This window comes from Chlorocebus sabaeus, chromosome 10 (assembly GCF_047675955.1).
Source record: "Chlorocebus sabaeus isolate Y175 chromosome 10, mChlSab1.0.hap1, whole genome shotgun sequence".
Lineage (NCBI taxonomy): Eukaryota > Metazoa > Chordata > Mammalia > Primates > Cercopithecidae > Chlorocebus > Chlorocebus sabaeus.
The window spans coordinates 121250302-121277295 of record NC_132913.1 but is presented as its reverse complement, the minus strand read 5'-3'; the positions used below and the strand labels follow the sequence as shown (position 1 = coordinate 121277295).

The following is a 26994-nucleotide window of genomic DNA, read 5'->3' as shown; positions in this document are numbered from 1 at the left end:
TAAACAGAGTGTGTGTAGGCTGGCTATCTGGTTTTGGTCATTTTTCACACCAGGATGTTTCTTGTAAGGATCAAAGAGGACTATCTCTGAAGTGGCTGGCAATATGAAAAAAAGCTGCAGGGAGGCTGAGCTCAAGATGTGGTTATCCGATCCTTGGGAAGACCTTGTTGAGGATTCTCCATCTATCCCATGGAATAAGAGGTCCTGCTGTCTAAAGCACACATGGGCAAGATAACCCTAGCAAGGACCCACGGTGGGTTCAGGGAACTCCCTGCTCACCAAGGGACTGGGAGAGCTAGAACCTGGCCTCAGATCTTGCACAGTCTGAATTCCTCTTCTGAATGCTGAAGGCTCCAGTCTTCTGCAAGTCTGCTTAAAGACTAAAGTGTCCATTCATCCAGGCCTTTACTTCATCCTGAAGGTTATGATCAGGCTTTTCTCCAAGTCAATCCAGCACCAAGTTCTGATAAGAATGGTTCCTCCAGAACAGCATGGGCTGCATAATTTGTGGGGACCCAAGTTCAAATTTCAGATGGAGAATTAAATGTGTGCCCTTCTAAGAGAGAGACACCCTGAGCACTCACAAGGGTCTCAAGTCCACAAGGTTCGTCCTGTTCCGGAAAGTCACCACTACATGTGCTCACAAGATTGCTCATGCCTCCTTGTCCTGGTCACCCCAGGATGATGTGGGCAGGTTCTCTGGTCTGTGCACACTTTCTATCTCACTGTCTCTGTGTCTTCTTGCCTGGCCATGTCTGCCATTTCTGTTGAGGCTGAGGCTTCCCTTAGAGAGGAAGTTACCCCCATTAGAGATCCACATTGATAATAGATTCCACCTTTGGACAGAAACTATGGGACAGGCAGCGAATGGAAGCATCCACCAGGGACACACCCAGCTCAAGGGCAACAAAGCAGGATGGCACAGAGAAGGAAGTTCTTCAAGGGCTTTGGGAACACTCCAGGGGAGGACAATTCCTGGGGAATTGTGAAGAGATAAAGGGCTAGAAAGGGATTCTTACCTGTGAGTGCAACATCTCAGCCTCTGAATTATACTTCCAACCCATTTAAAATTCTTTCCCTCTAAGCACCCTCCTGATGAGCCCAAGGTGAGGGGTGGAACACACCTGGGAGGTTGCTCTTGCCACATTCATGGGCTCCCGTGTTCTACCTCCAAGTAGTGGTGTTTTATTTAGATAGCGAAGTCATCTGATTTCAAGTGACACATCTGGAACACCTAGACACTGGGGAGGCCCATGTACCTTGGAAGATGGTGGTACTCCAGAGACCTGGGGGTGCTGAGGAGAGCAGAACTACAGGGAGGGAGGAGCTCCTGGTGCCTGGGAAACAGGAGCAGCTGCCCAAGGCACCAGCTTCCAGGGTCTGGAGATGAGGAGGGGTCTGGGCTGCACAGATAGACTTGGAGCCGTCTGAATATGTGGTGGTTGAAGGCATGGGTGTCAGTGAGGTCACCCCAGCAAAGTCCAGAGACAGAAAAAGGCATCCCGGAAGCCTGACCTGTGTAGTCTTATTCGCCTCTGCCAATCTCACAGACCTAAACATACAAACTGGAACTCTTTCATGTTTTTAAGAGAACGTAGAAACTAATCTTCACATCTTAGTGGACAAAGTTTCCTTAGGGTACAAAAAGTACAAACAATAAAAACTTTGCTAGAATATACCTCATCAAAATCTAGAACTTTTGCTCTTTGAAAGGTATTGTTTTTTAAAGATGAAAAAAAAAAGGAAGACAAGGAGAAAAGGAGATAATTGAATGGTAAGCTGATAGCTCTGAAGGCTGGAGAATAGAACTCTATGGAGTGCAGGAACAAAAATTAAATTTAAATTAAATTTAAAGGAACAAAAATTAAATTCCTCATAGAGAGGAAAATCTCCTAGCTTTGAATTAGATGTGGGTTTCACTTTAAGCTTAGTGTCTGTGGTAGGCAGAATCACAGCCCCACGAAAGTATCTACATTGTAGTTCCTCAAATCTGGGAATATGTTCCATTACAGGTGGAAGAGACTTCACAGATATGATTAAATTAAGGGTTTTGAGTTGGGGAGATCATCCTGGATGTCTGGGTGGGACAATGTATTCACAAGGGCTCTTACAAGTGAAAGAGACAGATGTAAGAGTTGGAGACTTGAAGATGCTGCACTGCGTCTCCATGGAAATGGAAAAGTGCCATGGAATTCTAAAATTCAGAAGGAAAAAGGAAATTTCTGTTAAAGGAATGAGCTTACGCTCAATGGAAAGAATACAATTAAGAACAGAGAGAATCAGAATGCTGACATCAAAGAAACTATCAGATTGAAACCATTCTGGTTTCTGTTGTATTTTAAATAAATAATTTAAAAACCATAGGAGCTGAAACTCCTGAGCTCAATGATTCTCCCACCTGAGCTTCCCAAGTAGCTGGGACCACAGGTGCATTCCACTGCACCTAACTTTTCATATTGGAGTTTAAAAAAAAATGTTTTCTAAACTTTTAAAACACGATTTTCACATGCCAAAGAAATTTTCATTTTTTTGAGACAGGGCCTCGCTCTGTCACCCAGGTTGGAGTTACGTGGTGTGAACACATGGCACACTGCAGTCTCCATCTCCTGGGATCAAGTGGTCCTCCTGCCTCAGCCTCCCGAGTAGCTGGGACTACAGGCCTGCACCATCACAACTGGATGTTTTGATTTTTTGTGGAGATGGAGTCTCAGCATGTTGCCCAGGCTGCTCTCAGACTCCTGGGCTCAAACAATCCTCTTGCCTCAGTCTCCCAAAGGGCTGAAATTACAGGTGTGAGCCACCCACCTGCACACCAATTATTTTCAAATTAAAAGAGATGGGGAATTTTAAAAATAATGTAGGGGTAGCAATACTGATATCAGATAAAATGTATTTTAAGGATTATTATCTAATGATAACAGCAAACTATGTGAAGAAAATACAAGTCTCAAACCTACATGCACCAATCTAATCACTATGTATGAAGCAAAAACTATTCAAGAACCAAAATATAACTGGAGCAGAATTTGTTATGTAAGGGGATTTTTAAAAATACATCCTTCCCAGAATTGGGAAGGTTTAGTAGAGGGATTTTAAAAGATAGAAAATTGCCCAGTGTGGTGATGGCTCACACCTGTAATCCCAGCACTTTGGAAAGCCAAGGCTAGTGAATCACTTGAGGTCAGGCATTTGAGACCAACCTGGCCAACATGATGAAACTCTATCTCCAGAAAAATGCAAAAAAAAATTAGCTGGGCATGGTGGCATGCACCTCTAGTCCCAGCCACTTGGGAGACTGAGGCAGGAGAATTAGTTCAACCCAGGAGGTGGAGGTTGCAATGAGTCGAGATCCCACCACTGCCCTCCAGCCTGGGAAACAGAGCGAGACTCATTCTCAAAAAAAAAAAAAAAGAAAAGAAAAGAAAAGAAAGAAAAGAAAAGAAAAGAAGAGAAAAATTGAAAAGACAGAATTTTAGTTGTGTCCATGGAACATTTATAAACATTGACCATATTGTTGTCACTAACTGCATAGGACAACTGAGCACTTGAAATGTGGCTATTCCAAATGGAGATATGCTGTAAGTGCCAGATATATGCTAGAGTTTGAAGACTTAACAAGAAAAAAAAATCTATGAAAGATAGCTAAGTCATAATCTCATATTGAATACATATTGAAAGAATAATATTTGAGATAAATCTGTTTTAATAAAATGCATTTTAAAATTAATTTCAGTGGTTTCTTTTTTGCTGGTTTCTAACATGTCCACTAGAAGAATTTAAATTTTGTATGTGGTTTACATTATATTTCTATTGGACAATTCTGTATTAGACCATCAAGTAACCTATTAAGAATTTCTTAAGTAGTGTCTTCACAAGAAATGTTTTCTTATTATAATGCAAAATAACTAGAAAAAATAAGAGGGAGATGACTACAAAATTATTAACGATATCAAAATTAGGAAACAGACTTACAGACAGTCACTGCATCAAAGGAGAAATTTTAAAACTGATATTTAAATTATCTAAAAGCAGTGAAAAGAACAGCAATTTTTACCAAAACCTAAGGGACATAGAAAAAGTTTTATTCAGAGCCCTCAATATTTCATTAAGGAAAATCAAAAGTAAAGAAACGTAACATTCCTCTAACGCAGTTACAGAAGCAGCTACAAATTAACCAAAAGAAACTAGGATGAAATCATTAAGGCAAAAATAAGCTGCAATTAATGAAACAGAAAATGAAACAGTAAAAAGAATATACAAATTCCACAGTTATTTCTTTGAGAAGACCAATCAAATAATTCAACCTATCATAAACTTTAAATCAAGGAGAAAGAGGGAGAAAAAACATAAGATTTCGACTGTGGTCTTGGATATTTGCAGAAAAAGTTCAAACCTAAGGGTCAACCAAACCAAGTAAGTAAGGGTGACAAAATAACAAAGGAAATTAATGTAATAAAAATGATAATGGCATTCCTATCACAGATAACACATGATAAAGATTTTGGTATAAATGATCTTTCATGCACTTAGTAAACTGGCATGAACACGGCAAAGGTCTCCAGGTGAAACACCTTGTTCTGCAGGAGTCTTTTAAAACTCTAGTAATGATGATGACAGTTCTTCCTCTAAGAGGCCTAAGGTGATCTGTGAAAATTCTTCTTTATTCACTTGACCCAGAAACACCACAAAATCATGCAAATCAAGAGGTTTCAGTTTTCCTGTTCACTTAAAGGACATTCGTGAAACTACCCAGGCCATCAAGTATATGCATATACAAAGAGCCACCAAGTGTCTGAAAGCTGTCACTTTACAGAAGCAGTGTGTACCATTTCAATGTTGCAATGGAGAGGCTGGCAAGTGTGCCCAGGGCCGAACAGTGGGGCTGGACACAGGGTCGGTGACCCAAATAGGGTGCTGGATTTTAGATGCACATGCTTCAAAATGCAAAGAATAATGTTGAATGTAAGGGTTTAGGTATAGATTCTCCCATCATTAAGCATACCCAAGTAAACAAAGCACCCAATTGAGCCATGGGTCTTGCAAAGCGCATTATCAGATTAACCCTTACATGACCCCCCACTGCCATATCAAGATGATTTTTACTGATAAGGAACAAATTGTTCCTAAACCTGAGGATGAGGTTGCACAGGAGAAAAAGATATCCTAGAAGAAAATAAAGGAAAAAAATACCTATGGCACCAGAATAAATTCAGCATAAAGTAAATGCAATTGTAGGTAAACATATTTTTAAAAAGTGTTTTGTCTGGAACATTGATTGGATGAAGGCACCAATACAGACCTGAGATAGTGGCATCCTGTTGGCACAGTTGATGCCCCCAATGAAGACCATGTTAAGCATGATCAGCCTGGGGTAGCCTATCACAAAGTCCCCTCAGAACAGCCACACGGATGGATGACTGAGAAGATCCACCACTGACACCTCTCTCTGAAAAAGCTCAGAGGCAAGGCTTGCATAAAGAGCAGAAACAGCATCGCAAATGTAGCACAGGGCCAGAGGATAGAGCGTGTTCTTGACTCTTTGCAGGAATGTCATGTGGTGTGAATTGGTTGTTAATAACTTAAGAATACAGGAGGAAGGATTTGGACATTGTGTGCCCTTAAAGTCTAAGTCATATGGAATGTTCCTGAACAAAAAACACAACAGGAATCGACAGGTACTTAGCCAGCACCATCCGGCAGACAGAAATGGGGTCTGTTAAAACCACATCAAAGGAAGTAGCATTCAGGTGCCTCATTAGGGCTTCATTATGCAGTAGCTCCACACAAGACCTATGAAAGACCAAAGACATATTGTTCATAATTGCCGTATTTCTAGAAAATGTCTTCAGAAGATGGTCTGTTCCAAAGAACCATTGAGTGTGGCCCAGCAAAAAGCGATCAAATTCATCCTGGGTCCACGGAATGGCATAGGTTGTCAGGGTGAAAAAGTTCTCTTCTTTCATGTGCATATTCACCTCCGGGGTGAGGACCACCGCCTGGTGGCCTCTGGCATGGAGCTCCCGCACGGCCTCCCGCATGCTGAGCCAGTGGCTGCCATCAGTGGGCACCACCAGCACCTTCCCACTCTCAGCCCAGGGCTGGACACTAAGGAGGAGCAACAGTCCTATGGCCAGCCGTGGCAGGGGAACTTGGAATCCTGTGGCCATCTGAGCAGAAGCCATCAACAACTGACTGTCCACCCCACGCTGTGCCTCCTACACTTGTTTTCTTCATCTTAATTACCTTGTCACTGAGCCACATAGCAAACCAACGTGTAATTGGAAGACAGAGCGCCCTCCTCCAGTTACTTATTACCCATTAATCTATCATTGCCTTTCATTATGGGCCCCACCTCGGGAAAGACTGATCACTCCTGTCTTGAAAAACTCATCTGACGCTGCGCTCACTCTGGGGAACATCCAAGTTCAAGCTCTTGTTTCTCATCCAATTCTCAACGAAAGCCTGTGGTAACCCATTTAACGTCACAGCCTCCTACTTCACTGTTAACCACGTTTATCAGGCTGCAGCTGAGATCTGAGAGGTCACCAACAGTGGTAGGCAATAGTAGGCAATCCACATTCACGCTCATGAATAACAACAGAGAACCACTACTAACCAATCCAATAAATCTCTGTTCTGGAACCAAAGCAGAATCCATTGCTAATTTCCTCATCCACCAAATATTTATGGAACGTGTGAGCCCTACTGTATGCCAGTCACTATGCTAGGAATTAGGACCAGAAGGCCAAGTTAGAAATGGTCCTTGCCTGAAAGGAGGGGTCAGGTGGACGGAGACAAATTCATGAACAGGCAATTACAGTGCATGGTGCTCTGGGAGCTTAGAAATCACACAGCAGGGCAGCAATGTGATGGTCTTGCTTTGAGGGCTACTAAAGAGTGACATGTCCACGGAAAGTGTTTCTGGAACCCTTTTGAAGGTACTTTCTTTTTAAGCTGAAGACCTAAGTTAATAGGCCACCACTTCACACACTCCCAGCTCCTATCATCAAATCAGAATGAAGGGGCTTGTTACTAAAGGAGCAACATAAACATGTCCATTGCCCTGTAGATTATCTACAGGACCCTCCAGGGAAACAAAGCCACCTTCCTTGAATCCCCACAACATTTTGTTCTGCTCGGCCTTACATCTTTTAGCAGTTTGCATATCTGTCCTTGCTATTAGACTATAGCTATATCCTATACATCTATTCCTTATAGGCAAGATTTTGGCTTTGGAATCATGCCATCACTCAGGTGTTAGTACATGGTTTTGGAGACAGTAAACACTCTGGACATGCTTCTGTATACAGGTGACTTTCCTTCTCTTTTCGTTCTAGACCCTGTGTCCAAGATAGCAAGTAAGTGCTGAATCTGGATGTTTCTACCACTGTCTCTCAGACCCAGCTGCCATTGTCCTATTTCAGGGCCCCAGCCCACCAGTTCCCCAAACCCCAGCTGTCCCTTCTGAATCACTGCATTGGCTGCCAACTGAAAAACCCCACATCACCACCACTTCTAGAACCTTGATCAACAGCTTCCTGGGCACAGAGAAAATTCAGACTCCTCTGCCTTACTCTCAAAACTCTGGGATAGACCCCAGTCCCCCTGTCCAAGCTCATTCCTCCTCTCTAGCTCTTCTGCTTGCCCCCTCCCTCTGCCTCTTACCCTCAAGCCATTCTGGATCACTTGTTGTTCCCCAAACTTGCTTTGATGTTCCCAAATTGCTTTGTTCACACTGAACTCTACCCTCAGCCAGCTTACTATGACTGTTCATTGCGTGCTTACCAAGTGCCAAGTCCAGGATTCAGATTATGTCACTAGAAGTTATATAAACTCAGAAGTTTGTTCTGGTGAGATAACATATCCCCATTAGCCCTAATACCCTTTATGAACTCTTACAATGTTCTTTGGTTAATCATTTTCCCTTTAGAACTGAGTGACCTTTACTAGTGTAATGCCTCACAATTTATCAAAGCAAATAATCCAGTGTCAAAAAGAGAATAAGGAGGAGGTGAAGAGAACTCAGATCTCAAAAAAATATCCCCTCAAAATTCATGGTCATGACATAGCAGTTCTAGTGGAAATAATCACTGCATCCCAAGTTTATAGCATGCCAGTGTATGGCTTCCATACAGTAACTAGTGCTGTATTTCCTTTTGTCTGAGAGGATCTCCCTGGTGTTTGTTTTAGCAGTCAAGAAAAGTGAATAACACATACAGTTGACCCTCCATATACTTGGGCTTCACATCTGCAGATTCAGTCAATAGCAGATTGAAAATATTTGGGGGTAAGAGAAATGAAAAAAAAAAAAAATACAAATAATACAAAGAAAAAACCAATACTGTAAAACAACTTTTTACATAGCATTTACATTTATTAGGTAAAAGTAATCAAGAGATGATTACAAGTTTAAAGGAGGATATGGGTAGGTTATATACAAATACTGTGCCATTTTATAAAAGGAGTTTGAGCATCTAGATTTTGGTATGAGGAGGAGGATTGTCCTAAACTAATCCCTTCAGAATACCAGGGACTACTGTACTAGACTAGCAGGTCTCAAAGAATGAGCCAGAAATCCTAGGGATCCCCAAGAATTTTTCAGGAGAATTTTGCAAAGTCAAAACTATTTCCATAATAATGCTACTTGATTTTTTCACTGTCATTCTCTCACAAGTGTACAGTGGGGTTTTCCAGAAGCTACATGGGTGATGTGTAATATCACAATAGATTGAATGCAGAAGCTGACATGAGAATCCAGCTATTAAGCCAAGTACTAAAATGAGATGCAAAAAATGTAAAACAATGCCACTCTTCTCACTACATTTTGTCTCAAAAAAAGTTAAATAAAAATAAGATTTGATAGTGTGTCATGGGTTTCTTATTAAATTGCCCAACGAATATGTCTTTTAAATTCTGTTTTAATCTCTAATGCAGTACATATGATAGGTATAATCCACATGAACTAAAGCAAACGGGTACCAGGGCTGGAACGCTAGAGAACTGCAGTCCTAAACAACAGGATGTCTTCAGCCCTGGTCAGACTAAACTCACTCCCACCACCCTCTTCCCTCCTGTGGCCGAGGAAAAAGACTGATATAAAGCCAACTTTAAGAAAAACAGTTCTTCAGGCAGCTAAAGACAACCCCTTCTCTTTCCCGCAACCTTATTCCCACCCTTTTTGGAGACCGCGGCTGGGCGAGGGCTGGAGTGGGCGGGGCCTGGTCGTGGAGCATCACAGAGCCTCACAGAGAGCAGGGCCAGTCCCAGCAGCACTGCATCCTGGGAAGCGAGGCGCTCATAGGCCTCGACCAATGAGGTGTGGCTGCGTCACAAGGGGCGTCCCTCCAGGCGACCCAGGTCGCCAACCACTCGGGGCCGCGCCCGGGGCTGGCAGGTGTCCCGCTCGCTGCGCCAGTGCCCCGCCGGCCGTTCTGGGCGTCCAGCATGGTGGACTACTACGAGGTGCTGGGCGTGCCCCGGCAGGCCTCGACCGAGGCCATCAAGAAGGCTTACCGCAAGCTGGCACTCAAGTGGCACCCGGACAAAAACCCCGAGAACAAGGAGGAAGCAGAAAGGAGATTCAAGCAGGTGGCCGAGGCCTACGAGGTGTTGTCGGACGCCAAGAAACGCGATGTGTACGACCGTTATGGCGAGGCGGGGGCGGAGGGTAGCTGCGCAGTCGGCAGGCCTTTCGAGGACCCCTTCGAGTACATCTTCAGCTTCCGCGACCCGGTCGAGGTCTTCAGGGAGTTCTTCGGTGGCCAGGACCCATTCTCCTTTGACCTCTTCGGAAACCCGCTGGAAAATATTTTTGGGAGTCGGAGGAACTCCCGGGGAAGCAGAAGCAGAGGGTCTGCACCCCTTTTCTCTGCCTTCAGTGAATTTCCAGCTTTTGGGGGTGGATTTTCTTCTTTTGATACAGGATTTAGTTCCTTTGGCTCCCTGGGAAGTGGGGGCCTTTCTTCCTTCTACATGTCTTATGGTAGTGATGGGACAGGCAGCTTCAAGTCCATGTCGACTTCCACTGAAATAGTTGATGGCAAAAAAATCACCACCAAGAGAATCATTGAGAATGGCCAAGAAAGGGTGGAAGTGGAGGAAGATGGAGAGTTCAGTTAAAGTCCTTCATAATAAATAGCAAAGAGCAGTTGCTCCGCATTGACACCAAGTAATTCCAGTCCACATTTGACTTAAAGCATATCTGGAGGAATAGCGGACTTTTTTTAGAATTGAAAGTGAACTTTACTTTCAGAAAAACTGTACCCAAGAATTTATAAACGCTTTATGCCAACGCCTATTATTGTTGGGACTACACGGATAGTACCTCTGTCTTTCAATCGTTGTAAATATCTGTATGCGCTTTGCTATTTATTAAACTTAAGCCTGAGGCTGACAATGTTTATTTCCTTGTGCTAGGACAGAATGTTCAGCTCAGCACTTTGAGCCTTACCTTTTTCCGTTGGGACAGTGTGAACCAGGTGGTTTGCTCTAAACCATTTGACTTCAGTTTTTTAGTGTGTAGTAGTGAAATCTATGACTATATTAATACTTCTGAATTAATTTAATGATGGCTTTTAGTTGCACATAAATGCTGGTGATGTAGGAAAAGTTGACCATTATCTAGATAAAAGGTTAAACCCAGACTTTTTAAAAGTAAGTAAACCTGGTAAAGTGGATCCATTAGTTTCCTATCACTGCTGTAACAAATTACCACAAACTTGGTGGCTTAAAACAACATGTGTTTATTCTCTTAGTATTTTGGAGGTCAGACATTTGAATCCCATATCACTGAGCTGAAATCAGTGTAAGAAGCATGTTCCCTCTGAAGGCTGAGGACAGACCTTGGGGTTACATGGTTGGTTAATGGTATACTAGGACTGTCTTCAGCCCTAACGTGGTTCTCCAACTGTGGTAGGTTGCTGGGGATAGGCCCCCAAATCTGGCCAGAAGCTGGCCCCCAAACTGGCCATAAACAAAATCTCTGCAGCACTGTGACATGTTCATGATGGTCATGATGCCCACACTGAAGGTTGTAGGTTTACTGGAATGAGGGCAAGGAACACCTGGCCAACCCAGGGAGGAAAACTGCTTCAGGCATTCCTAAACCACAAACAATAGCATGAGCCATCTGTGCCTTAAGAACATGTTCCTGCTGCAGATAACTAGCTAGAGACCATTGCTTTGTTTTGGCCTATCCCTTTGTTTCCCATAAGGAATACTTTTAGTTAATCTATAATCTATAGAAATGATGCTTATCACTGGCTTGTTGTCAATAAATATGTGGGTAAATCTCTTTTCAGGGCTCTGAGCTCTGAAGGCTGTGAGTCCCCTGATTTCCCACTCCACACTCTATATTTCTGTGTGTGTGTCTTTAATTCCTCTAGCGCTGCTGGGTTAGAGTCTCCACAACCGAGCTGGTCTCAGCAGTAGGTCCTGGAAATGTGAAAAAAGCATTTCCATAAGGCCACACAGAACTACCTTATTGCTATGCTTGGGGCATGCCAGATTAGATAGAGGAAAGTCAAATGTATCTGTAATATTGTTTCGGTGAGTCATCATACACACAACTGAGAAAGTACCTTTCTGTTGGCACAGGTTATGCCCCAAATGAAGACCTTTAGGGGCATGTTGCCTTGGGGTAGTCCATCACAAAGGGTCCCATCTTATAGGGTCAACTCTGAGGGAAGGTTTGCATAAGGCATGAAAGCAAAAGGACAACTGAACTAGACAGGCTGAAAAAAATTAAGAGCAGCATGCTGGTAATTTTTTACAGAAAAATCATGGCCTGAAGACATCATTAACCAACAAAGACTGTGATAATGGATTTGGATATGCTCTAGAACCCTCAGAGTCCAGTCTGCATGGAATGGCACCCAAGCAATAAACAGAAGGAACATGGCAGTGAGCTGGCACCATCCCACAGGGGCACACAGGGTCTCACACTGAACTCTGAAATCAACATGCTACGAGGTGCCTGGGTAGTTGCTTTATGCAATAACCATACAAGAAGTATCAGAATAAGATAGACTGTCAGGGCTTTTGAAAAATGAGTTCATTTTTTAGTAAGCCAGATGAGGGAAGTTACATGTGTGAAGATACTCACTGAGTAGTTTGCTGGGGGTAGGTTTGCTTTTGGAGCAGTTCAGGGATGAAAAGAGTTTTGAAGTGGTAGGAAGGCATGGGCAGTTTCATGGTGGTTTTGTGTGTTGGAAATCACCACTCTGGGTAGAGTAGAATGAATTGGTGTGTACCTACAGAATTGGTTACATAAATCTCATTGTTCAGTGGTCAGCAAAGAGTGGCACACCAGTGTCACTCAGAGGTAGTGGGTCTATAACAATTCTGGCTAGTTTTAACAGCTGAAAGAAAACATAAGTTCAATTTTGATATATCCTGGATTAGTGCTATCGTAAATGGAAAGTGTTGCTTTTACAGAAGTGTAAAGCTTGTTTGTTTGTTTTAAAGACATGATTTTGCTCTGTAGCTGTTGCTTAGGCAAGATGATATCTCACTGTAACCACGAACTCCTGACCTCGAGTGATCCTTCCTCCTCAGCATTCCCAGTAGCTAGGACTACAGACATGCTATCACACCTAGTTAATAAAAAAAATATATATCTTTTTGTAGAGATGGGAGTGATATTGACCCACTATTTTTTCCCAGCAAGAGCTTATTGTAAAATGTCTCAGCTCAAAAACAGAAGAGTGCTAGAGGCCTGTATGTGGGTATTCATCTTTTATAAAAGAGTTTGATAAGGTTTTCAGAGTGGAAAAAGGGGGCATTTCCTCTGGTGCAAAGATGACCATCTGGAGATCCCTAAAATGAATATCTTCCATGGAAACACTGGTACCTTCTCACCAAGCACACCAGGCAAGGAAAGGAATGACCCTGTGAGCCCCAAGAGGTCTGGAGACCTATAACCATTTCAGTAGGGTCCAAAAAGTCAAAATGCCAGACATTTTTTCTGGCTGGAGCTCAACACAGCTGGTTTTAATTCAGCTTACATCATACACTGGAAAGCATCTGGAAGAGGGAATGATCCTTTCTGTCCATCATCTTCTTCCCCTCTGATTCCACTTTCTGTCTCCAAACAGGTAGAGAGACTTTCCCATCTTGGGAAATCATTCACACAACAGCTTACCTTTCTAGGAATTTCTAATGCCACTTTGTCATCAACTTTCTCAATATGCAGATTCATTTCCTTTTCTCAGACTCTCCTTTAAACCCTTTCAGTATAACATCAATCAGCACCAATGTTGTATTAGTCTGTTCTCACACTGCTATAAAGACATACTCAAGACTGGGTAATTTATAAAAGAAAGAGGTTTAATTGACTCACAGTCCCACATGACTGGGGAAGCCTCAGGAAACTTACAATCATGACAGAAGGTGAGAGATAAGCAAAGGCATGTCTCATATGGCAGCAGGCAAGAGAGAGAGAGGAAGAGCTTGTGAGTGAAGGAGGAAGAGCCCCTTATAAAACCATCAGCTCTCATGAGAACTCACTCAGCATGACAAGAACAGCATGGGGAAAACTGCCCACATGATCCAATCAGCTCCTACCAGGTCCCACCCTTAACACATGGGGATTATGGAAATTACAATTTGAGATGAGATTTGGGTGGAAACAGAGTCAAACCATATCATTCTGCCCTGGTCCCTCCCAAATCTCATGTCTTTTCACATTTCAAAACCAACTGTGCCTTCCCAACAATCCTCCAAAGTCTTAACTCATTTCAGCACTAACTCGAAAGTCCATAGTCCAAGGTCTCATCTGAGACAAGTCAAGTCCCTTCCCCCTATGAGCCTGTAAAATCAAAAACAAGTTCGTAACTTCAAAGACAAAATGGGGGTACAGAAATTCGGTAAATGTTCCCATTCCAAATGGGAGAAATTGGCCAAAAAAAGGGGGCTACAGGCCCCACGCAAGTCCAAAACCAGGCAGGGCAGTCATTAAATCTTAAAGCTCCAAAATGATCTCCTTTGACTTCATGTCTCACATCTAGGTCAAGGTGATGACAGAAATGGGCTCCCACAGTCTCAGGCAGCTCAAACCCTGTGACTTTGCAGGGTAAAGTCCCCCTCTATGCTGTCTTCAGAGCCTGGCATTGAATGTCTGCAGCTTTTCCAGGCACATAGTGTAAGCTATTGGGTCTACTATTTGGGGTTCTGGAGGATGGTGGCCTTCTTCTCACAACTCCACTAGGCAGTGCCCCAGTGGAGACTCTGTGTGGGGGCTCCAACCTCACATTTCTTTACCACCCTGCACTAGCAGAGGTTCCCCATAAGGGCTTCACCCATGCAGCAAACTTCTGCCTGGACATCCAAGCATTTCCATATACCCTCTACAATTTATGCGGTGGTTCCTAAACCTAAATTTTTATCTTCTGTGTGCCTGCAGGCCCAACACCACATCGATGCTGCCAAGACTTGAGGCTTGCACCCTCTGAATCAATAGCCTGAGCTGTACCTTGGCCCCTTTTAGCCATGGCTGGAGTCACTGGGACACAGGGCACCAAGTCCTGAGGCTGCACACAGCACAGGGGGCCTGGACCCAGCCCACAAAACCATTTTTCCTTCCTAGGCCTCCAGTCCTGTGATGGGAGGGTCTGCTACAAAGGTCTCTGACATGCCCTGGAGCAAATTTTCCAAACTTTTATGCTCTGCTTCCCTTTTAAACCTAAATTCCAATTTCAGATCATCTCTCTCAAGTTCATAGTTCCACAGATCTCTAGGGCAGGGACAAAAATGCCACCAGTCTCTTTGCTAAAGCATAGCAAGAGTGACCTTTGCTCCAGTTGCCAACAAGTTCCTCATCTCCATCTGAGACTCAGCCTGGACTTCATTGTCCACAACATTATCAACATTTTGGTCAAAACCATTCAACAAGCCTCTAGGAAGTTCCAAACTTTTCCACATCTTCCTGTCTTCTTATGAGCTCTCCAAACTGTTCCAACCTCTGCCTGTTACCCAGTTCCAAAGTCACTTGCACATTTTCAAGTATCTTTATAGCAGTACCCCACTCTCCATGGCACCAATTTACTGTATTAGTCCATTCTCACACTGCTATAAAGACAAACCCAAGACTGGGTCATTTACAAAGGAAAGAGCTTTAATTGACTCACAGTTCCATGTTGCTGTGGGGGCCTCAGGAAACTTATAATCCTGGCAGAAGGTGAGAGAGATGCAAAGCCATGTCTTATACAGTGGCAAGCAAAAAAGAGAGACAAAGAGCTTGCAAGTGAAGGGATAAGGGCTCCTTATAAAACCATCAGATCTCATAAGAACTCACTATGATGAGGGCAGCAGGTGGAAAACTGCCCCCATGATCCAATCATCTCCCACCAGGTCCCATCCTCAACACGTGGGGATTATGGGGATTACAATTCAAGTTGAGATTTGGTGGGGGACACAGAACCAAACCATGTTAAATCTGGTGTGACCTCATGCTGGGAAACAATCAATGGATTCACTATTAAATACATTAGCCTGTTCTTTACCACATTCGAAAATTAGCCTTGTTAATGTGGAAATCTCTAAGGAGCATAGCAAGAGTGATCTGTACCACAGTTCCCAATTTGTTCTGCTCCACTGAGATGACAGTGAAGATTTGAGCAATGTAGTTAACTCTAGAGAATATGTTCAAATTGAAAAACTGTAAGAGAAAAGGGGAAAAAAAAGGAGGTATTGTAGAGGAGAATGGAAACTTCAACACCAGTGGCCGAATAGGAACAGTTCCGGTCTGCAGCACCCAGCATGATCGATGCAGAAGACGGGTGATTTCTGCATTTCTAACTGAGGTACCTGGTTCATCTCATTGGGACTGGTTGTATAGTGGGTGAGCTGAAGCAGGGCGGGGCATCACCTCACCTAGGAAGTGCAAGAGGGTGAGGGATTTCCCCTTCCTAGACAAGGGAAGCTGTGACAGACTGTACATGGAAAAATGGGACACTGCTGCCCAAATACTGTGCTTTTCCCAAGGTCTTATTAACCAGCAGAAAAAGAGATTCTCCCCCTTGCCTGGCTTAGTGGCTCCCACGTCCATGGAGTCTTGCTCACTGCTAGTGCAGCAATCTGAGATTGAACTGCAAGGCAGCAACCTGCTGGGGGAGGGTTGTCTACCATTGCTGAGGCTCGAGTAGGTAAACAAAGCAGCCAAGAAACTCAAACTGAGCTGAGCCCACCACAGCTCAGCAAGGCCTACTGCCTCTATAGACTCCACCTCTGTGGGCAGGGCATATCTGAACAAAAGGCAGCAGACAACTTCTGCAGGCTTAAACATTCCTGTCTGACAGCTCTGAAGAGAGCAGTGGTTCTCCCAGTATGGCATTTGAGCTCTGAGAATGGACAGACTGCCTCCTCAAGTGGTTACCTGACCCCTGTGTAGCCTGGCTGGGAAATACCTCCCAGTAGGAGCTGACAGGCACCTCATATAGGCGGGTGCCCCTTTGGTACGAAGCTTCCAGAGAAAGGATCAGGCAGGAATATTTGCTGTTCTGCAATATTTGCTGTTCTGCAGCCTTAGCTAGTGATACCCATACAAACAGTGTCTGCAGTAGACCTCCAGCAAAGTCCAACAGACCTGCAGCTGAGGGACCTGACTGTTAGAAGGAAAACTAACAAACAGAAAGGAATAGCATAAACATCAACAAAAAGGACATATACACCAAAACCCCATCTGTAGTTAACCAACATCAAAGACCAAAGGTAGATAAAACCACAAAGATGGGGAGAAACTAGAGCAGAAAAGTTGAAAATTCTAAAAACCATAGTGCGTCTTCTTCTCCAAAGAATTGCAGCTCATTGCCAGCAATGGAACAAAGCTGGATGGAGAATTACTTTGACAAGTTGACAGAAGTAGGCGTCAGAAGTTTTGTAATAACAAACTTCTCCAAGCTAAAGGAGCATGTTTGAACCTATCGCAAGGAAGCTAAAAACCTTGAAAAAAGGTTAGACAAATGGCTAACTAGAATAAACAGTGTAGAGAAGACCTTAAATGACCTGAAGGAGCTGAAAACCATGGCATGAGAACTTCATGACGCATGCACAAGCTTCAATAGTCAATTAGATCAAGTGCAATAAAGGGTATCAGTGACTGAAGATTAAATTAATGAAATAAAGCAGGAAGACTAGGTTAGAGAAACAAGAGTAAAAAGAAACAAGCAAAGCCTATAAGAAATATGGGACTATGTGAAAACACCAAATCTACATTTGATTGGTGTACCTGAAAGTGATGAGGAGAATGGAAACAAGTTGGAAAACACTCTTCAGGATAGTATCCAGGAGAACTTCCCCAACCTAGCAAGGCAAGTCAACATTCAAATTCAGGAAATACAGAGAACACCACAAAGATACTTCTCAAGAACAACAACCCCAAGACACATAATTGTCAAATTCACCAAGATTGAAATGAAGGAAAAAATGTTAAGGGCAGCCAGAGAGAAAGGTCGGGTCACCCACAAAGGGAAGCCCATCAGACTAACATCAGATCTCTCTGCAGAAACCCTACAAGCTAGAAGACAGTGGGGACCAATATTCAACATTCTTAAAGAAAAGAATTTTCAACCTGGAATTTCACATCTGGTCAAACTAAGCTTCATAAGTGAAGGAGAAATAAAATCCTTTACAGACAAGCAAATGCTGAGAGCTTTTGTCACCACCAGGCCTACCTTACAAGAGCTCCTGAAGGAAGCACTAAACATGGAAAGAAACAACTGGTACCAGCCACTGCAAAAACATGCCAAATTGTAAAGACGATTGATGCTGTGAAGAAACTGCATCAATTAACGGGTAACATAATCAGCTACCATCATAATGACAGGATCAAATTAACACATAACAATATTTACCTTAAATGTAAATGGGCTAAATACCCCAATTAAAAGACACAGACTGACAAATTGGATAAAGAGTCAAGGCCCATCAGTGTGCTGTATTCAGGAAGCCCATCTCACATGCAAAGACACACACAGGCTCAAAATAAAGGGATGGAGGAAGATCTACCAAGCAAACAGAAAGCAAAAAAAAAAATAAATAAATAAAAAGCAGGGGTTGCAATCCTAGTCTCAATGAAACAGACTTTAAACCAACAAAAATCAAAAGAGACAAAGAAGGCCATACATATGGTAAAGGGAGCAATTGAACAAGAAGAGCTTACCATCCTAAATATATATGCACCCAATACAGGAGCACCCGGATTCATAAAGCAAGTTCTTAGAGACCTACAAAGAGACTTAGACTCCCACACAATTATAATGGGACACTTTAACACCCCACTGTCAATATTAGACAGATCAATGAGACAGAAGGTTAACAAGGATATCCAGGACTTGAACTCAGCTCTGCACCAAGCAGACTAACAGACATCTACAGAACTCTCCACCCCAAGTCAACAGAATATACATTCTTCGCAGCACCACACTGCACTTATCCTAAAATTGACCATATGATTGGAAGTAAAGCACTCCTCAGCAAATGTAAAAGAACAGAAATCACAACAAACTGTCTCTCAGACCACAGTGGAATCAAATTAGAACTCTAGATTAAGAAACTCACTCAAAATGGCACAACTACATGGAAACTGAACAACCTGCTCCTGAACGACTACTGGGTAAATAACGAAGTGAAGGCAGAAATAAAGATGTTCCCTGAAACCAATGAGAATAAAGACACAAACAGAATCTCTGGGACACATTTAAAGCAGTGTGTAGAGGGAAATTTATAGCATTAAATGCCCACAGGAGAAAGCAGGAAAGATCTAAAATTGACACACTAACATCACAATTAAAAGAATTAGAGAAGCAAGAGCAAACAAATTCAAAATCTAGCAGAAGGGAAGAAATAACTAAGATCAGAGCAGAACTGAAAGAGATAGAGACACAAAAAAAGCCCTTTAAAAAAATCAACGAATCCAGGAGCTGGTTTTTTGAAAAGATCAACAAAATTGATAGACCACTAGTAAGACTAATAAAGAAGAAAAGAGGGAAGAATAAAATAGATGCAATAAAAATGATAAAGGGGATATCACCACTGATCCCACAGAAACACAAACTACTATCAGAGAATACTATAAACACCTCAATGCAAATAAACTAGAAAATCTAGAAGAAATGGATAAATTCCTGGACACATACACCCTTGCAAGACGAAAACAGGAAGAAGTTGAACCTCTGAATAGACCAATAACAGGCTCTGAAATTGAGGCAATAATTAATAGCCTACCAATGAAAAAAAGTCCAGGACCAGATGGATTCACAGCCGAATTCTACCGGAAGTACAAACAGGAGCTGGTACCATTCCTTCTGAAACTATTCCAATCAATAGAAAAAGAGGGAATCCTCCCTAACTCATTTTCTGAGGCCAGCATCATCCTGATACCAAAGGTTGGTAGAGACACAACAACAAAAAAAGAGGATTTTAGACCAATATCCCTGATGAACATCGATGCAAAAATCCTCAATAAAATACTGGCAAACCAAATCCAGCAGCACATTGAAAAGCTTATTCACCACGATCAAGTTGGCCTCATCCCTCAGATGCCAGGCTGGTTCAACATATGCAAATCAATAAACGTAATCCATCACATAAACAGAACCAATGACAAAACCACATGATTATTTCAATAGATGCAGAAAAGGCCTTCGACAAAATTCAATATCCCTTCGTGCTAAAAACTTGCAATAAACTAGGTATTGATGGAATATATCTCAAAATAATAAGAGCTATTTATGACAAACCCACAGGCAATATCATACTGAATGGGCAAAAACTGGAAGCATTCCTTTTGAAAACCGGCACAAGACAAGGATGCCCTCTATCACCACTCCTATTCAACATACTGTTGGAAGTTCTGGCCAGGGCAATCAGGCAAGAGAAATAAATAGAGAGTATTCAATTAGGAAAAGAGGAAGTCAAATTGTCACTGTTCGCAGATGACATGATTGTATATTTAGAAAACCCCATCATCTCAGCCCAAAATCTCAAGTTGATAAGCAACTTCAGCAAAGTCTCAGGATACAAAATCAATGTGCAAAAATCACAAGCATTCCTATACACCAATAACAGACAAACAGAGAGACAAATCATGAGTGAACTCCCATTCACAATTGCTACAAAGAGAATGAAATACCTAGGAATGCAACTTAAAAGGGATGGGAAGGACCTCTTCAAGGAGAACTACAAACCACTGCTCAATGAAATAAAAGAGGACACAAACACATGGAAGAACATTCCATGCTCATGGATAGGAAGAATCAATATCATGAAAATGGCCATACTGCCCAAGGTAATTTATAGATTCAATGCCATCCCCATCAAGCTACCAATGATATCCTTCACAAAATTGGAAGAAACTAGTTTAAAGTTCATATGGAATCAAAAAAGAGCCTGCATTGCCAAGACAATCCTAAGCCAAAAGAACAAAACTGGAGGCATCACGCTACCTGACTTCAAACTATATTACAAGGCTACAGTAACCAAAACAGCATGGTACTGGTACCAAAAAAGATATATAGACCAATGGAACAGAACAGTGGGCTCAGAAATAACACCACACATCTACAACCATCTGATCTTTGACAAACCTGACAAAAACAAGAAATGGGGAAAGGATTCCCTATTTAATAAATGGTGCTGGGAAAACTGGCTAGCCACATGTAAAAAGCTGGAAGTGGATCCATTCCTTACACCTTATACAAAAATTAATTCCAGATGGATTAAAGACTCAAATGTTAGGCCTAAAACCATAAAAACCCTAGAAGGAAACCTAGGCAATATCATTCAGGACGTAGGCATGGGCAAGAACATGACTAAAACACCAAAAGCAATGGCAACGATAGCCAAAATAGACAAATGGGATCTAATTAAACTAAAGAGCTTTTCCACAGCAAAAGAAACTACTATCAGAGTGAACAGGCAACCTATAGAATGGTAGAAAATTTTTGCAATCTACCCATCTGACAAAGGGCTAACATCCAGAACCTACAAATAACTCAAACACATTTATAAGAGAAAAAAAAAAAAACATCAAAAAGTGGGCAAAGGATATGAACAGACACTTCGCAAAAGAAGACATTTACACAGTCAAAAGACACATGAATAAATGCTCATCATCCCTGGTCATCAGAGAAATGCAAATCAAAACCACAATGTGATATCATCTCACGCTAGTTAGAATGGTGATCATTAAAAAGTCAGGAAACAACAAATGCTGGAGAGGATGTGGAGAAATAGGAACGCTTTTACCCTGTTGGTGGGAGTATAAATTAGTTCAACCATTGTGGAAGACAGTGTGGCGATTCCTCAAGGATCTAGAACTAGAAATACCACTTGACCCAGCAATACCATTACTGGGTATATACCCAAAGGACTATAAATGATGCTAAAGACACACACACACGTATGTTTATTGTGGCACTATTCACAATAGCAAAGACCTGGAACCAACCCAAATGTCCATCAATGATAGACTGGATTAAGAAAATGTGGCATATATACACTATGGAATACTATGTAACCATAAAAAAGGATGAGTTCATGTCCTTTGCAGGAACATGGATGAAGCTGTAAACCACCATTCTCAGCAAACTATTACATGGACAGAAAATCAAACACTGCATGTTCTCACTCATAGGTGGGAATTGAACAATGAGAACACTGGACACAGGCCAGGGAACATCACACACTGGGGCCTGTTTGGGGGTGGGGAACTGGGGGAGGGATAGCATCAGGAAAAACATCTATGTGAATGACAAGTTGATGTTGATAGGTGCAGCAAACCAACATGGCACATGTATACCTATGTATCAAACCTGCACGTTGTGCACATGTACCCTAGAACTAAAAGTATAATAAGAAAGAAAGAAAGAAAGAAAGAAAGAAAGAAAGAAAGAAAGAAAGAAAGAAAGAAAGAAAGAAAGAAAGAAAGAAAGAAAGAAAGAAAGAAAGAAAGAAAGAAAGAAAGGAAGAAAGAAAGGAAGAAAGAAAGACTGGAAGAAAAGGGCAACAGTCACTATTTAAATGCCATCCCACTTTTCAACATTTTTACAAACCTAATAAATACATATTTTATAATTGAATAACTACATTGCATAAGGGGGGAAACCATCAATGAAAAAATCATGTGGTTTGATCAAAAAGAAAAATGAAGCTTAGAGTCTTTTGCAATAATACCTATGTTAATAAAAAGAAGTATGGAAATAAGAAAACAAAAGGATCTAAAGTCATGGAAGTTCATATACATTCAGTGAATATGATATAAAAAGGCTGAATTCTCTCATGACGTACATGGCACACCAAGGAAAAAGAAACAATATTCAGCTCCCAGAGTACCATTTCAATGAAACCCAAATATTCTGGATTAATGAAGGCTGCCTGTGAAATTTTTGGTAAAGAAGTAGATCCCATTATAGAAACATGGAGTGGGATAGGGTGAATTTGGTGATGTGATGAGCCTCTCCTGAGAAACGCTTCCCTTCTTGGACACATGTCCATTCATCACTGTCCACAGCTTTACTGGGCTTATAGATACATAGTCTTATCTCCTCCCTAGCCCCTTCTGCCATTTCTTGATAATTTCAGCATTCCAAGTAGAAGACTCATTTGAGACGCAACCATCACTGTGCCTACCAAACTCTGAGATGTCCCCACATCATGCACCAGACCCCAAATCCTGCCCAGAAAATCTTTTGTCAGCACAGATCCCTGTCTAGAAACTGAACTTCATGTGTCATTTGCTAATCACAGACATCCATCCCAACTTAATTGCACCACTTCCACTGAACTGAGTCAACCTCTTTGACACTTCTGGTTCCTGTGAGTGCTTAGGTCTCCTGTGGTCACCTCTCTATCTTTCGCAAGATGGGACCACTAACAATCATTATCTCAACAATTGTCATTTGCTGTTGCATCATCTTTCCCCTGAAAATCACACAAGCAAAAATCCAGGATGGATCAGTTCCAAACGTAGTGTCCCTGTTCCTGCCCAGCTGAAGGACATGCACAACCATGAAGATGGTGCCTTTACAAACCAACAATCTCCACAAGTCACACCAGTCCTTGCCCATCCTTTGACAAACATTCTTGTCTACTTCTTCTTCCTCGCAGTGACCATTTAAAACGTGAAATACACTACTAGAGACCACTTAACAGTTTATCTCACTGAAGGCTATCATGACAATGAGAAGCAGAAATGAAATCTTTGGAAAGATAAGTAGATATGGAAGCAATTGTAAGTAAATACATTTTTTAAAAAAGTGTTTTGCCTGCCACTTTGATTGGATGAAGGCACCAACACAGACCTGAGATAGTGGCTTCCTGTTGGCACAGTTGATGCCTCCAATGAAGACCATGTTGGGCATGATTGGCCTGGGGTAGTCCATCACAAAGTCCCCTCGGAACAGCCACACAGATGCATGGCTGAGAAGATCCACCACTGACACCTCTCTCTGAAAAAGCTCAGAGGCAAGGCTTGCATAAGGAGCAAAAACAGCATGGCAAATGTAGGACAGGGCCAGAGGATAGAGCATGTTCTTGACCCTTTGCAGGAATGGCATGTGGTCTGAATTGGTTGTTAGTAATCTAGGAATATAGGAGGAAGGGTTTGGACACTGTGTGCCCTTAAAGTCTAAATCACATGGAATGTACCTCAAAAAAAACACAGTAGGAATCGACAGGTACTTAGCCAGCACCACCCCACAGAGGTTAACGGGGTCTGTTAACACCACATTAAAGGATGTAGCATTCAGGTGCCTTATCAGGGCCTCATTATGCAGTAGCTCCACACAAGACCTATGAAAGACCAAAGATACATTGTTCAAAATTGCCATACTTCTGAAAAATTTCTTCAGAAAATATCCTGTTTTAAAGCACAGTTGAGTGCGGCCCAGCACAAGACGATCAAATTCATCCTGGGTCCATGGAATGGCATAGGTTGTCAGGGTGAAAAAGTTCTCTTCTTTAATGTGCATATTCACCTCCGGGGTGAGGACCACCGCCTGGTGGCCTCTGGCATGGAGCTCCCGCACGGCCTCCCGCATGCTGAGCCAGTGGCTGCCGTCAATGGGCACCACCAGCACCTTCCCACTCTCAGCCCAGGGCTGGACACTGAGGAGGAGCAGCAGTCCTGTGGCCAGCTGCGTCAGGGGAACCTGGAGTCCTGTGGCCATCTCAGCAGAAGCCACTGACAGCTGACTGTCCACCCCACGCTGTGCATCCTACCTTTGCTTTCTTCATCTTAATTACCTTGTCACTGAGCCACCTAGCAAATCAACACGTAATTGGAAGACCGAGTGCCCTCCTCCAGTTAATTATTAACCATTAATCCATCATTGTTTTTCACTGTGGCCCCCACACTGGAAAAGACCAATCATGCCTATCTTGAAAAACTCGTCTGACCCTGCGCTCGCTCTGGGGAACATCCAAGTTCAAGCTCTTGTTTCTTATCCAATTCCCAACACAAGGCTGTGAACACACATTTCATGTCACTGCCTCCTACTTCTCTGTTAACCACATTTATCAGCCTGCAGTTGAGGTCTGAGGAGTCAACATTTCCTAGTCCCTAATCATATGCTCTCAGCTGGATGACCCTATTTGCTAACCCTTAAAACTCTTTCTTCTCATGTATAAGTAACACAGCACATCCAAAAAACAGACAACATTGCTAAGCAAACTTTCTCTAGCAGGGATTGGGGAGGCTGGCTATCTGGTTTTGGTCATTTTTTGCACCAGGATATTTATTGTAAGGATCAAAGAGGACTCTCTCTGAAGTGGCTGTCAATATATAAAAAGCTGCAGGGAGGCTGAGCTCAAGACACGATGATTGGATTCTTGGGAAGGCTTTGTTAAGAATTCTCCATCTATCCCATAGGGTAAGAGGTGCTGCTGTCTAAAGCACACATGGGAAAGACAACCCTAGCAAGGACCCATGGTGGGTTCAGGGAGCTCCCTGCTCACCAAGGGACTGGGGGAGCTGGAGGCTGGCCTCAGATCTTGCACAGTCTGAATTCCTCTTCTGAATGCTGAAGGCTCCTGTCTTCTGCAAGTCTGCTTACAGACTAAAGTGTCCATTCACCCAGGCCTTTATTTCATCCTGAAGGTTATGGTCAGGCTTTTCTCCAAGTCAATCCAGCACCAAGTTCTGATAAGAATGGTTCCTCCAGAACAGAACGGGCTGCACAATTTGTGGGGGCCCTAGGTCAAATTTCAAGATGGAGAATTAAATGTGTGCCTTTCTAAGGGAGAGACCCTGAGCACTCACAAGGGTCTCATGCCCATGAGGCTTGTCCTGCTCCAGAAAGTCTCTCCTGCGTGTGCTCGAAGATTGCTGAGGCCTCCTTGTCCTGGTCGCCTCAGGATGATGTGGGCAGGCTCTCTGGGGTGTGCACTTTCTATCTCACTGCCTCTGTGTCTTCTTGCCTGACCATGTCTGCCATTGCTGGTAAGGCTGAGGCTTCCCTTAGGGAGAAAGTTACTCCCATTAGAAGTCCACATTGATAACAGATTCCACCTTTGGACAGAACCCATGTGACAGGCAGTGAATGGAAGCATCTACCAGGGGGATACCCAGCTCAAGGGCAGCACACGCAGGATGGCACAGAGAAGGCAGGTCTGCAAGGGCTTTAGGAACTCTCCAGTAGAGGATGATTCCTGGGGAGTTGTAAGAACATAGAGCACTAGAAAGGGATTCTCAGCTGTGGGTGTAACATCTCAGCCTCTGAACTATTCCTCCAACCACCTTAGAAGTATATGCCTCCTAAGCACCCTCCTGGTGAGCCCAGGTGAGGGGTGGAACACGCTTGGGAGGGTGCTCTTCCCACATTCATGGGCTCCTGTGTTCTACCTCCAAGTAGTGGTGTTTTATTTAGACAGCGAAGTCATCTGATTCTTGTCACATGTCTGGGACTCCCAGACTCTGGGGAGGCCCATGTACCTTGGAAGATGGTGGTACTCCAGAGACTTAGGGGGCCCTGAGGAGAGCAGAACTATGGGGAGGGAGGAGCTCCTGGTGCCTGGGAAACAGGAGGAGCTGCCCAAGGCATCAGCTTCCAGGGTTTGGAGATGAGGAGGGGTCTGGGCTGCACAGATAGACTTGGAGCCATCAGAATATGTGGTGGTTGAAGCCATGGGTGTCAGTGAAGTCACCCCAGCAAAGTCCAGAGACAGAAAAAGCCATCCCGAAAGCCTGACCTATGTGGTCTTGTTCCCCTCTGCCAATCTCACAGAGCTAAACATACAAACTGGAATCCTTTAATGTTTGTTAGAGAAGACAGAAACAAATCTTCACATCTTGGAGTAGACAAAGATTCCTTAGGGTACAAAAACTACAAATGGTAAAACTTGCTAGAATGAACCTCATCAAAATCTAAAACTTTTGCTCTTTGAAAGGTATTGTTTTTTAAAAATTAAAAAAGGAAGATCAGGAGAAAAGGAGATAATTGAATGGTAAGCTGATAGCTCTGAAGGCTGGAGAATAGAACTCTATGGAAGACAGGAAGAAAAATTTAAATGGCCAAATAGAGGAAAATCTCCTAGCTTTGAATATGATGTGCATTTCACTTTAAGCTTAGTGTCTGTGGTAGGCAGAATCACAGCCCCACAAAAGTATCTACATTGTAGTTCCTCAAACCTTGGAATATGTTCCATTACAGATGGAAGAGACTTCACAGATCTGACTAAATTAAGGGTTTGAGTTGGATGTCTGGGTGGGACAATGTAATCACAAGGGCTCTTACAAGTGAAAGAGACAGGTGTAAGCGTGGGAGACTTGAAGACGCTGCACTACACCTCCCTAAAAATGGAAAAGTGCCATGAAATTCCAAAATGAATAAGGAAAAAGGAAATTTCTATTAAAGGCATGAGCTTACATTCAGTAGAAAGAACAAGATTAAGAACAGACGGAATCAGAATGCCAACATCAAAAGAAACTACGAGATTGAAGCAATTTTGGTTTTTGTTGTGTTTTAAATAAAAAACAAAAAACAAAAAAAAAACACAGGT

At 42.7% G+C, this 26994-nt stretch overlaps 3 protein-coding genes across 5 annotated transcripts in view; 1 reads left to right on the top strand and 2 right to left on the bottom strand.

The window, feature by feature from the left end:
• The window catches only part of LOC103218110 (UDP-glucuronosyltransferase 1A6), a 104311-nt gene that overhangs the window by 26801 nt on the left and 50516 nt on the right, over nucleotides 1–26994 (bottom strand). Inside the window, exon 2 of one of the 3 annotated variants that reach the window (XM_073020142.1) lies at nucleotides 23298–23639. The exons of the other annotated variants lie outside the window; for them this stretch is intronic. Within the exon in view, the coding sequence (XP_072876243.1) occupies nucleotides 23298–23639 (342 nt within the window). The remainder of the gene's footprint in view (nucleotides 1–23297; nucleotides 23640–26994) is intronic. 3 annotated transcript variants of the gene reach the window in all.
• LOC119625035 (UDP-glucuronosyltransferase 1A3-like) lies at nucleotides 5611–6167 on the bottom strand. The gene has a single exon (XM_073020293.1). The coding sequence runs from the start codon at nucleotides 6165–6167 to the stop codon at nucleotides 5631–5633; it is 537 nt and encodes a 178-aa protein (XP_072876394.1). The 3' UTR covers nucleotides 5611–5630.
• On the top strand, nucleotides 9375–10119 carry LOC119623112 (dnaJ homolog subfamily B member 3). Its single transcript, XM_073020292.1, has one exon. The coding sequence runs from the start codon at nucleotides 9445–9447 to the stop codon at nucleotides 10117–10119; it is 675 nt and encodes a 224-aa protein (XP_072876393.1). The 5' UTR covers nucleotides 9375–9444.